Source organism: Salmo salar, chromosome ssa07 (genome assembly GCF_905237065.1).
Source record: "Salmo salar chromosome ssa07, Ssal_v3.1, whole genome shotgun sequence".
Taxonomy (NCBI): Eukaryota; Metazoa; Chordata; class Actinopteri; order Salmoniformes; family Salmonidae; genus Salmo; species Salmo salar.
Window position 1 is genome coordinate 55,003,568 of NC_059448.1, and position 12,888 is coordinate 55,016,455.

Genomic DNA, 12,888 nt, shown 5'->3' on the forward strand with positions numbered 1-12,888 from the left:
CAGTAGGTATGTAATTCAAATTGCGTGTATTGTTTTTGCTAGCGATGTTTATAAAAACAACTACTTATTTCAGGGGGGGTTGGCGATACTGTATATTTTTTTGCGGACAAAATAAACATAGCTATATGGATAATATTGAATGAATACTGAACAATATTTGCTATATGTTTAACTTTTTATAAAATAAGAAAAATCTCCTTTTGCCGTGCGGTGATGTTGAACTGAAAGGGGCGTGGTTAGGCCGGTGTTGTAGATCAGTGGGACCGCTGAGCTTCAGCTCCGGTGTGTTTTCGGGCTGGCTGTTCTTTGTCCTCCATTACAGCTCGGATTCCCAGGCCCATCGTACGGCGCAGGCCCGAAGTAGCGCAGCCGCTCTGAGGTTAGTGCCCTACCGCGCAATCTCCAGCTATTTCAGCCCCGGCGCAGCCGCACCAACAAACCCGGCAGCATAGGGGCGAAAAGATGCAGATTGTTTTAGATACCGATGAGAAAACAAAAAAAACGAGTATTTGGCATTTTTGACGACAATACACTTTGCGCACACTGAGAATAAGTCGAGATAATGCAGCAATAGCGTTGGTGTAGGCCGCTAGGCCTGTTATGTATTGTGTTACAGTTGTAGCTCGAGATGGCGGGTTCGCTGCTACAGTAGTCGCGTTATTTTAGCTTACCAGTACACAGCACATGTAATCGCATGCGATGCTTGGTTAGCATGCAATATTTTGGATTCTGATTCCAATAATTGTTCTAGTTTTTACACAATTGTCCAGTATGTCGCTAAATACAGCTGCTTGGCCAGCTAATTCTCTAGCGAAATGTGTTTTGGACATTTGCTAGCCAACTGCGTTTTTATGGTTGACTTGCTAGCTAACGTTAATAAGAGGTTTATTTAGGTTCTTGTCATATTTAAAAGCATAATCGGAGCTAACTAACAGTAACTTAGCTAACTATATGGCTAGTAAAATAACCATAACATTTGATCAGAAATGCTGTTAAACAGTGTTAGCGAAACACATTTGCTAACTTAACTTAGCCACTAACCAGCTAACTTGTTGTGGTCTATCCACCGCCATTGAATGGCAGGTTGGGTAGCGTTAGCTAGCTAGTAGCTATGGTCTGTTATCAATATAGCTCGCATACGTATCATCTTTCGGGAGTATTTAATAGCAGAGACAGAGAATGCTTATCAGTGCAACCTCATTTTGAGTTACTGTTACCTAGACAATCTCGATGTCAATTGATAATTTGTCAAGACTAACTGGTTGGCTAGCCAGCCCATTCCTGCCCCTGTCTGTCTCACCATCTATGTACAGCCTCTCCCCCTCACATAATTCACAGTAGGGCTATATAACAGTTTATAAAGATGCATCATGCAAGCCATTCGACATTCAATCTTTGCATTTCCTGTCTCCCCCCACCCCCAAATCTATTCTGAAATATCATTAATTGGTCACCCAGGGCAATACTCAATTATCCTTTTGAGTAGTAAAGTAATACATGCCTTTTGAATGAATATAATCAACCTCAGCCATTATACATGCTATTTACATTTATTGAACATAAGTACAGAGGCACTGCATCAATGTGTCTACACTGACAATATTACTACTGGAAGATCCATATGCATCATCATTAGCTATGTCATGTATCACAAATGTAGCTAGTACACATGTTCATATATAGCCCCTAGACATAACAAGCTTTATTTCATTAAGCCCTGTTAACATACTTCTGGGATAGTATCACAGTAGAAGTGGGCGGGGGCCTATACACACCCCTGAATGACGTGTGTGTGTCCAGGTTGCTTGCATCAATATCCCATGTACTAACTATTGCTGTAAAGCACATAAACCCCAACTCTGCTCCAGGAGGCAGGAGCACTTCTCTATGGCTGTCCCAGCCTGTTACATACTGAGACAGCAAAAATATGAATTATTCCATGCAAATAGAATAAGTTATTTTCAATTCTCTTCAGTTAGTGTTTGAGGCTAGCACCACGCCATGGAGGACCACAACGTTCACCAGACCGAGCACATGACCACCATCGAGGAGCACGCCGTGCAGCAGGTACATGTGGCCACGTACACAGATCACAGCATGCTGAGCGCCGACGAGGACTCGCCCTCATCCCCTGACGACGACGCCTATGATGACTCAGACATCCTTCACTCGGCCGGCAATGACGAGATGACCGCGCACCTGGCAGCCGCAGGTGAGCCCCGGCCAATGAGAGGAGGGGGTCTTTGGCATGATGGCGGACAGTCTATTATTCATAGTAGCAGAGTGAAATGAGCGCTTTGGTCTCTGTCTTGAAGAGGTTACTGTATTCAGGATCTGCTCTGCCAAAGCTAGGTCATGGGACCCTTGTATCAGGGTCACGCATTAGGAAAATGACAGAATGCTGTGTTTAACAGAAAGACATGGTTGTCTGTCATGTAGAGTAGGCGATCATAACCAGCTCTGTACATAACATGTCTATCTACACCAGGGGTACTCAACTCTGACCCGATGAGGTCCGGGGCCTGCTGGTTTTCTCTTCTACCTGATCATTAATTGCACACACACCTGGTATCCCAGGTCTAAATCAGTCCCTGATTAGAGGGGAATTACACACCTGGTCTAAATCAGTCCCTGATTAGAGGGGAACAGTGAAAGAAAATGCAGTGGGACCTGGAATCCAGAGTTGAGTTTGACGGATCTACACTCTTATGAATCTTTTCCCCAACTACTTATTTCAGACATGACATTGACAAGTCTTTGAACTGATCCCCTCACCTAAAAGAGTCATTGTCGTTCCTATCCATAGATGTTTTTTCATATGCATGTTGTAATGTACATAACTGACCAGCAGATGGTGCTGTCAGACCACTAATGCGAACTGCTCCATTTCAACTGTTTTGTTTCTATTCACAGGCCCAGTAGGCATGGCTGCAGCTGCTGCCGTAGCAACGGGCAAGAAACGCAAGAGGCCCCACATCTTCGAGTCCAACCCGTCCATCCGCAAGAGACAGCAGACACGCCTGCTGAGGTGAACGTCCCAAAACTGTCTATGACCCCAAAATCTTCTAGAACTCACCTAGGAAACTGTTTTCCTGCTCTTTTTCTCTTGTCATTCTGAACAGAATCCTACTTTATTTAGTTTTATTTGTAATTAGTTTTTTCTGAAAGGGGGTATTTTATTTTAATTGAAGTATGGAATGACAGTCATTTGTCACGGCTATTTGTTTTTATCGTCCCCGTGACTAGGAAGAGCACGTTTGAGTGATTTTCGTGGTGTTTGTGTCTGTAGGAAACTGCGAGCCACCCTGGATGAGTACACCACCAGAGTTGGCCAACAGGCCATAGTTCTGTGCATCTCTCCCTCCAAGCCCAACGCTTTGTTCAAGGTGTTTGGTGCTGCGCCGCTGGAGAATGTGGTGAGTGCAAGCATGTCTGCCACACGTCAGCCACACAGACGGATGATGTGTTGCCGCCTCATAATGTGTGGCTGAATCTGTAACACAGAAGAAAAAGGAGTTAGTGTTTCATATAAGGAGTGTGTTCACTGTTCCTGCCTTACATTGGGGTTAAAACAATGGCCCAGTTCAACTTTTCTCAGTGCATCCGCTCTTCTGTCCTTCATTGGTTGAAGTAAACGCTGATCTGTGATTGGTGAAAGCAGTAGACTGAAACATCGTCTTCGCTCGACGAGGGCTTTTCCTTTCCTTACCTCAAGGAAAAGACGGATGCATTTTGAAAATATCAGTGTCGACAAATAGTTACCCTAAACGTTTTTCCTTCCTAGTGGTTAAGGTTACTATTTAAGGGGTTGTATTCTGATCTGAGATTTGTGCCTAAAGTCTTTTATCCAGAACATCCATTGCATTGGCCATTCAAGTCGCAGTGTCAACATCCTACCAACAGTAGTCTCAATGCATACTGACTCTATGCCCTGCAGTAGGGCTGGGCGATAGGACGATCTATATCGTGTGACGATAGAAAAACGTCTATCGTTTCATATTATGCTCTTATAGTTTATTTCTTTGTGTCGCAAATCACACTCTTTACGTCAATATTTTTCATCAATTGGACGATGCTATGCGGAAGGAAATTTGCAACACAAACAAACATGGAGGAGCGTGAACGTGACCCAGAGCACAGAGACAAGGAGCTCGTACCTAAAAGAGGGGCTGCTTCTGTCAGATGGACGTGGTTTGGGTATGAAAAGTCTGACACGGACCAGAAAACTGGCCTCTGCAAAATATGCCGCAGGCCGGTCCCAACAACAGGCTCAAACACCACTAACCTCTTTTACCACCTACGCAAAAATCATGTAAAACAGTACGGAGAGAGTCTACGGATGAGACCCCAGAAAGTACAGTCGGGTGCTCAAAACAAACCCCCGACTCAGACGTTGCAAGAGGCTTTTGCCCGCGGCACCATATGGCAAAGAATCACGAAGATGGAAGGAGAGAACAGCTGCCGTTACAACTTCCATCTGCAAAGACATGGCCCCAATTTACACGGTCAAGAAACAGGGGTTTCGTGAGTTTGTGCTAAAATTCGACCCAAGGCACCAAATTTTTATTTTATTTTGTACCTTTTATTTAACTAGGCAAGTCAGTCAAGAACAAATTCTTATTTTCAATGACGGCCTACTGGGGAACAGTGGATTAACTGCCTTGTTCAGGGGCAGAACGACAGATCTTTGCCTTGTCAGCTCGGGGATTTGATCTTGCAACCTTTCGGTTACTAGTCCAACGCTCTGGCCACTAGGCTACCTGCCACCCCATATGTGACACGTATTGGGGGGGCTGCACAGGCAAGCCCCCACCCACCCCCACCAAAAATATATATTTTCGGCCTATTTTTATTTAGTTTGCAACTATAGTTGAGGTGTTTTCTATTTACCTTTTTTAGATTTTATACATTCATATTTTATATTTTGTTACATGCTTAATAGAAAATTTGCACAAAGGTTCTAAATAAAATAAAAAATAATCAAATATGAGTAAGTACCTTTTTTGAGTAGAATTCAAAATGTATTAAGTAATAGGCCTTTACATGTGGTCATTTTATATAAACTATTTATTCATTGAATTGACAGAAAATGTGCTATATCGTGATAGGTCATTTCATATCACGATAATGATACATATGTCAGGATATGAGGTTTTGGCCATATCTACCCAGCCCTAGCCTGCAGAGTACCTCACTATGTCACAATGTTTGGTTCTCAGACTGCTTTTACAAGGTTAGGGATAACCTTCCCTTGACCTTTGCCCCCTACTCTGGGTCGTCCACTAACCCATGCTTTTCCTACCCCTCCTCCTTCTCCCTGCAGGTGAGGAAGTACAAGGGCATGATCCTGGAGGACCTGGAGAATGCCCTGGCCGAGCACGCCCCCCCCGGGGGGGAACTAACTTCCGAGCTGCCCCCCCTCACCATTGACGGCATCCCCGTCTCTGTGGACAAGATGACACAGGTGAGATGATACACTGACACACAGCTATATTTATTCATGTTTATGGGTGAGATGATACACTGACACACACAGCTATATTTATTCATGTTTATGGGTGAGATGATACACTGACACACACAGCTATATTTATTCATGTTTATGGGTGAGATGATACACTGACACACACAGCTATATTTATTCATGTTTATGGGTGAGATGATACACTGACACACACAGCTATATTTATTCATGTTTATGGGTGAGATGAGAACCCTCGTCTGGCCAGCAGATGGCGCCAGTTGGTTATAAATCCCTCACTGCTCAGACCATGGTTTCATGCGTTGGCTACGCTAGAAAATGACATGCTTCAAGGTCAAATGCCCCTTTTTAGGTCAATTTGTCAAGGTTGTCACCTGTTCTCATGATGATAGTTGCCACTAGTTTCTCCAGCATGAGTTGCTCGTTAGAACTATAGATCCTATTGGATTCTAGTTTGTAATCTAATATCTTCATGAGACAGATTTGGAATCCATAATGAGCCAGGCTTTCCGATATGCCCGTATCGTTTTAAGAGGCAGATATCCTTCATTTGGCTGTCAGGGTGTGGTGCCAGTCAGTATGAGAGGAAGAGAAAGTAGTGAACGCTGTGCCCTGGTCCACACTAGAGTCCTGTTCTGTAGGCATGAAGCGGACTGAAACGGGGAGGAGCTATCTGAACTTATCCAAAAAGTAAGAGGCACTCATTTTTGTTTTTCCATTCCAAAGTGTTTTGCTTCGCTGTGCCCTAATGAACACAGCCCAGAGATGGCTCACAGAGTAGTCTTCATCCCAAGTGGCGCTAGCTTGTTTACTTCACTGCTGACACAGTCATTGGATCGTCATCATCAGAGACTTGGTACCATGGCTCGCCCTCAGAGACACTACCCCAGGGAGAGGGGACAGAGGCAGCCAATCACTGAGCCCACAGGGATAGAAACAGTCAATCACAGGGAGAGGAGCGGCCAATCCTGTCTCTGGGGCAGGCGTGATAGAACCAGGAAGAATCTCGACGGTTATATATTTTTTTATATGAGTTGAGAGGACGATCTGTTGCCTTACTTCACTCTGCCAAAGCTGGTTGGCAATGGGGTGACGGAAGGTGTTTTTATTTTACCTTTATTTGACCAGGTAGGCCAGTTGAGAACACGTTATCATTTACAACTGCGACCTGGCCAAGATAAAGCAAAGCAGTGCGACACAAACAACACAGAGTTTCACATGGAATAAACAAACGTACAGTCAATAACACAATAGAGAAAAGGGGGGGGGGGAGAGAAAGTATACTGCTCAAAAAAATAAAGGGAACACTTAAACAACACATCCTAGATCTGAATGAAATAAATAATCTTATTAAATACTTTTTTCTTTACATAGTTGAATGTGCTGACAACAAAATCACACAAAAATAATCAATGGAAATCCAATTTATCAACCCATGGAGGTCTGGAATTGGAGTCACACTCAAAATTAAAGTGGAAAACCACACTACAGGCTGATCCAACTTTGATGTAATGTCCTTAAAACAAGTCAAAATGAGGCTCAGTAGTGTGTGTGGCCTCCACGTGCCTGTATAACCTCCCTACAACGCCTGGGCATGCTCCTGATGAGGTGGCGGATGGTCTCCTGAGGGATCTCCTCACAGACCTGGACTAAAGCATCCGCCAACTCCTGGACAGTCTGTGGTGCAACGTGGCATTGGTGGATGGAGCGAGACATGATGTCCCAGATTTGCTCAATTGGATTCAGGTCTGGGGAACAAGCGGGCCAGTCCATAGCATCAATGCCTTCCTCTTGCAGGAACTGCTGACACACTCCAGCCACATGAGGTCTAGCATTGTCTTGCATTAGGAGGAACCCAGGGCCAACCCCACCAGCATATGGTCTCACAAGGGGTCTGAGGATCTCATCTCGGTACCTAATGGCAGTCAGGCTACCTCTGGCGAGCACATGGAGGGCTGTGCGGCCCCCCAAAGAAATGCCACCCCACACCATGACTGACCCACCGCCAAACCGGTCATGCTGGAGGATGTTGCAGGCAGCAGAACGTTCTCCACGGCGTCTCCAGACTCTGTCACATGCTCAGTGTGAACCTGCTTTCATCTGTGACGAGCACAGGGCGCCAGTGGCGAATTTGCCAATCTTGGTGTTCTCTGGCAAATGCCAAACGTCCTGCACGGTGTTGGGCTGTAAGCACAACCCCCACCTGTGGACGTCGGGCCCTCATACCACCCTCATGGAGTCTGTTTCTGACCGTTTGAGCAGACACATGCACATTTGTGGCCTGCTGGAGGTCATTTTGCAGGGCTCTGGCAGTGCTTCTCCTGCTCCTCCTTGCACAAAGGCGGAGGTAGCGGTCCTGCTGCTGGGTTGTTGCCCTCCTACGGCCTCCTCCACATCTCCTGATGTACTGGCTTGTCTCCTGGTAGCGCCTCCATGCTCTGGACACTACGCTGACAGACACAGCAAACCTTCTTGCCACAGCCCGCATTTGATGTGCCATCCTGGATGAGCTGCACTACCTGAGCCACTTGTGTGGGTTGTAGACTCCGTCTCATGCTACCACTAGAGTGAAAGCACCGCCAGCATTCAAAAGTGACCAAAACATCAGCCAGGAAGCATAGGAACTGAGAAGTGGTCTGTGGTCCCCACCTGCAGAACCACTCCTTTATTGGGGGTGTCTTGCTAATTGCCTATAATTTCCACATGTTGTCTATTCCATTTGCACAACAGCATGTGAAATTTATTGTCAATCAGTGTTGCTTCCTAAGTGGACAGTTTGATTTCACAGAAGTGTGATTGACTTGGAGTTACATTGTGTTGTTTAAGTGTTCCCTTTATTTTTTTGAGCAGTGTATATACAGTGTGTGCAAATGGCGTGAGGAGGTAAGGCAATAAATAGGCCATAGTAGCGAAGTAATTACAATTTAGCAAATTAACACGAGTGATAGATGTGCAGATGATGATGTGCAAGTAGAAATACTGGTGTGCAAAAGAGCAGAAAAATAAATAAAAACAATATGGGGATGAGGTAGGTAGATTGCATGGGCTATGTACAGCTGCAGCGATTGGTTAGCTGATGTTTAAAGTTAGTGAGGGAAATATCAGTCTCCAATTTTTTTGATTCGTTCCAGTCATTGGCAGCAGAGAACTGGAAGGAAAGGTCGGCCAAAGAAGGAGTTGGCTTTGGGGATGACCAGTGAGATATACCTGCTGGAACGCGTGCTACGAGTGGGTGTTGTTATCGTGACCAGTGAGCTGAGATAAGGCGGAGCTTTACCTAGCAAAGGCCTATAGATGACCTGGAGCAAGTGGGTCTGTCGACTACTATGTAGCGAGGGCCAGCCGACGAGAGCGTACAGGTCGCAGTGGTGGGTGGTATATGGGGCTTTGGTGACAAAACAGATGGCACTGTGATAGACTGCATCCAGTTTGCTGAGTAGAGTGTTGGAGGCTATTTTGTAAATGACATCGCCAAAGTCAAGGATCGGTAGGATAGTCAGATTTACGAGGGTATGTTTGGGGGGCGTGAGTGAAGGAGGCTTTGTTGTGAAATAGAAAGCCGATTCTAGATTTAATTTTGGATTGGCGATGTTTAATGAGTCTGGGAGGAAAGTTTACAGTCTAACCAGACACCTAGGAATTTGTAGAGTTCCACATATTCTAAGTCCGAACCGTCCAGAGTAGTGATGCTAGTCGGGCGGGTGGGTGCGGGCAGCGAACGGTTGAAAAGCATGCATTTAGTTTTACTAGCGTTTAAGAGCAGTTGGAGGCCACAGAAGGAGTGTTGTATGGCATTGAAGCTCGTCTGGAGGTTTGTTAACAGTGTCCAAAGAAGGGCCAGATTTTTCAGAATGGTGTTGTCTGCGTAGAGGTGGATCAGGGAATCACCCGCAGCAAGAGCGACATAATTGATATATACAGAGAAAAGAGTCGGCCTGAGAATTGAACCCTGTGGTACCCCCATAGCGACTGCCAGGCGAGGCATTCATTTGAGAAACCAAGGCTGTTGAGTCTACCGATAAGAATACGGTGATTGACAGAGTCGAAAGCCTTGGCCAGGTCGATGAAGACGGCTGCACAGTACTGTCTTTTATCGATGGTGGATATGATATCGTTTAGTACCTTGGAAACCAGATTGCACAGCGGAGAAGGTACGGTGGGATTCGAAATGGTCAGTGATCTGTTTAACTTGGCTTTTGAAGACTTCAGAAAGGCAGGGCAGGATAGATATAGGTCTATAACAGTTTGGGTCTAGAGTGTCACCCCCTTTGAGGAGGGGGATGACCGCTGCAGCTTTCCAATCTTTAGGGATCTCAGATGATATGAAAGAGAGGTTGAACAGACTGGTAATAGGGGTTGCAACAATGGCGGCGGATAATTTTAGAAAGAGAGGGTCCAGATTATCTAGCCCAGCTGATTTGTATGTGTCCAGGTTTTGCAACGAGGGGGGGTGGTTCTGGAGAGCCAGGTCAACGCAGTATCCCAGGACACTCACCTGGCTGGGGCCAGAGTGACGGGAGAGTATGGGCTTTGTGGAGATGTAATCTCTCGACTGCTACTATGCTGAATAGGTGTCTCTTTCAAAAGAGATGCTCTCAATGAGACAAACCTGTATACATATAAAGGTTAAATATAGTAGTGGATTGGAAGACATGGTTGTGCCAGGAGAAAGGCTCAAATAAGAGGTTGTAAGATGGATAGGGATTGAGTGACAACCAGGGGAGGGGAGTCAGTCTGACTATCCCTGGAGATGCTCATCTGGCTGGGTTTGGGGAGTTCACGAGAGGGCCCTGGTGGCTGGTGGTATGGAGAGCCTAGGAGCAGCAGGTGAGTCAAGAGACCAGCCAGGGTGAGCCAGCCCATAATTACAGCTCTTTGGGTTTGGAGTGGCTGGCTGCTGATTGGCTGATAGCCTGCCGGATTAGACCAAAGGGAGGGGGGTTAACGCCACACACAGTCACTGTAATTAGGCCATCTGTCCCCCAATCCCCCCCTCACCAGCTACAGGTGGAGAAACAGAGGCACTGAGGAGCTTACTATAGCTGTTGCTACCTGCTACATTAGTAAACTAGTCTTTGTCGGTCACCATTTTATAAACTCTGACAAATGTGTGTTTCTGTTGTTTTTGAGAGGGTTTCTCCAAACGCTAATTCACTGGCTGCAACTACAGCAGGACTGAGACGAAGACGGGTCAGAATGGCTTTCTCAAACAATTTCTAGTATGATATGTTATTATCAGAGGTTACCCATCCATGTTTCAGACTGTCCAGAGCCAGTCAAGGCACCGCCATTTTGTCTACTCTCTCAGAACACAGAGCAAACTGGATAGCTTTGTGGCGTTTCTATTTCTAGCCAAATTTACTCAGTGATGTCAATGTGGGTAGATGCTGCAGTGGCCCCATCCCTACCCCGGCCCCAGTATTACCAGGGACACTGAGGACAGCTGGGGCCGGGGACACTGAGGACAGCTGGGGCCGGGGACACTGAGGAGACACACACACACACAGGGCTACACGCACGGGGGACTGGTCGGCACGGCGGGGGACTGGTCGGCGCGGCGGGTGACTGGTAAGGCGCGCCGGGGGACTGGTAAGGCGCGCCGGGGGACTGGTAAGGCGCGCGGAGGTGTGTGTGTTCCACCCCCTTCGTCTCCCAGGAAGAGGGGGCAAATCAGAATAAATAAATGAGGCCTCTTATGCAATAGGTTGGATGAGTCCAAGCAATCAGGCTTCATTGTGGTTAGTCGTCAATCCTAACTGTTCAGAGTACAGTTCACAGAGTACAGCACACCACTTAAACAGTAGGGAGAATGAATGAAACATCATCCACCTACTACTGGTTTAAAACTACTACTGAATCTCCTCTGGTCACTACAGCAGTCTGTTAACATGTTATTGAACTGTGGTTAATCTCACTGAATCCCCTCTGGTCACTACAGCAGTCTGTTAACATGTTATTGAACTGTAGTGAATCTCCTCTGGTCACTACAGCAGTCTGTTAACATGTTATTGAACTGTAGTGAATCTCCTCTGGTCACTACAGCAGTCTGTTAACATGTTATTGAACTGTAGTGAATCTCCTCTGGTCACTACAGCAGTCTGTTAACATGTTATTGAACTGTAGTGAATCTCCTCTGGTCACTACAGCAGTCTGTTAACATGTTATTGAACTGTGGTTAATCTGGCCAGTGAAAATGGGTGTGTTTATCTGGATGTAGTTGTTTGTTACAGTACAACTGATGGAGACTAGAGTGTCAGCTATTGAGGCGGTTCAGGTTTTCTGCCCAGAACAGGGTTTTGTTCATTTGGGCAGGCAACAGTGAAAAGTTGTAAAATGTTTTTCAGCGGAAAAGGAAAGAGCGCAGTCCAGGTAGTCCCTCTAGGTTTCAGTCTGTTTTCTTCCATTCAGTGCCACCCAAGTTCAGAGCCATTAGGCCAAGATTGTGTTAGTTCATCAGTCAGGGAGGCAGACTGGAGCCTCAGTCATAGACTGGCCTGTAGATAGACCTCAGTGCAGTGTGGTCTCCTTTTTAGAAATCCTATTTCTGGGCCCAGTCCACCTCAGCAAGCTGCAGGTAAGTACCTTAATTTCCGGACTATTAAGCGCACCTGAATATAAGCCGCACCCACTGAATTAAAAAATATATATATTATTTTGAACATAAATATGCCGCACATGTCTATAAGCCGCAGGTGCCTACCGGTACATTGAAACAAATTAACTTTACACAGGCTTTAACGAAACACGGCTTGTAACAAAAATAAATAGGCTTTAACGAAACACGGCTTGTAAAAAAAAAAAAAAAGAGCAGTAAGCTTTAGTTGTCTTTTTGCAGAGTCAATTCCTCACGCTGCTGTTTCCAACGTCTTATCATCGACTCATTAAGACCAAGCTCCCGTGCAGCAGCTCTATTTCCTTTTCCAACAGCCAGATCAATCGCCTTCAACTTGAAAGCTGCATCATATGCATTTCTCCGTGTCTTTGCCATGATGAGGGTGACAAAATGACTACCGTAATCAGAATGATGGGAAGTTTGAGAGCGCTCGATTTTTTATTTTTATTATTTTTTATTTTTGTAATTTTTTGTTGTTTTTTTTTCACCTTTATTTAACCAGGTAGGCAAGTTGAGAACAAGTTCTCATTTACAATTGCGACCTGGCCAAGATAAAGCAAAGCAGTTCGACAACATACAAAAACACAGAGTTACACATGGAGTAAAACATCATACAATCAATGATGCAGTAGAAAAAAATAAAAAATAAGACTATATACAATGTGAGCAAATGATGTGAGATAAGGGAGGTAAAGGCAAAAAAATGCCATGGTGGCAAAGTAAATAAAGTATAGCAAGAAAAACACTGGAATGGTAGATTTGTAGTTTGAAGAAAGTTCAAAGATAAAATATA

The 12,888-nt window shown here is 45.3% G+C and overlaps 1 protein-coding gene across 10 annotated transcripts in view; it reads left to right on the plus strand.

The window, feature by feature from the left end:
• Window positions 1-227: 227 nt before the first annotated feature.
• The window catches only part of LOC106609771 (nuclear respiratory factor 1), a 39,617-nt gene continuing 26,956 nt past the window's right edge, over window positions 228-12,888 (plus strand). For 9 of the 10 annotated variants that reach the window (XM_045722279.1, XM_045722283.1, XM_045722281.1 and 6 more), the window contains exons 1-5: window positions 228-379; window positions 1,976-2,212; window positions 2,914-3,028; window positions 3,290-3,416; window positions 5,324-5,464. In XM_045722279.1, coding sequence (XP_045578235.1) covers window positions 2,002-2,212; window positions 2,914-3,028; window positions 3,290-3,416; window positions 5,324-5,464 — 594 coding nt within the window. In that variant the 5' untranslated portion in view covers window positions 228-379; window positions 1,976-2,001. The remainder of the gene's footprint in view (window positions 380-1,975; window positions 2,213-2,913; window positions 3,029-3,289; window positions 3,417-5,323; window positions 5,465-12,888) is intronic. The other variant, XM_045722280.1, reaches the window with a different exon arrangement.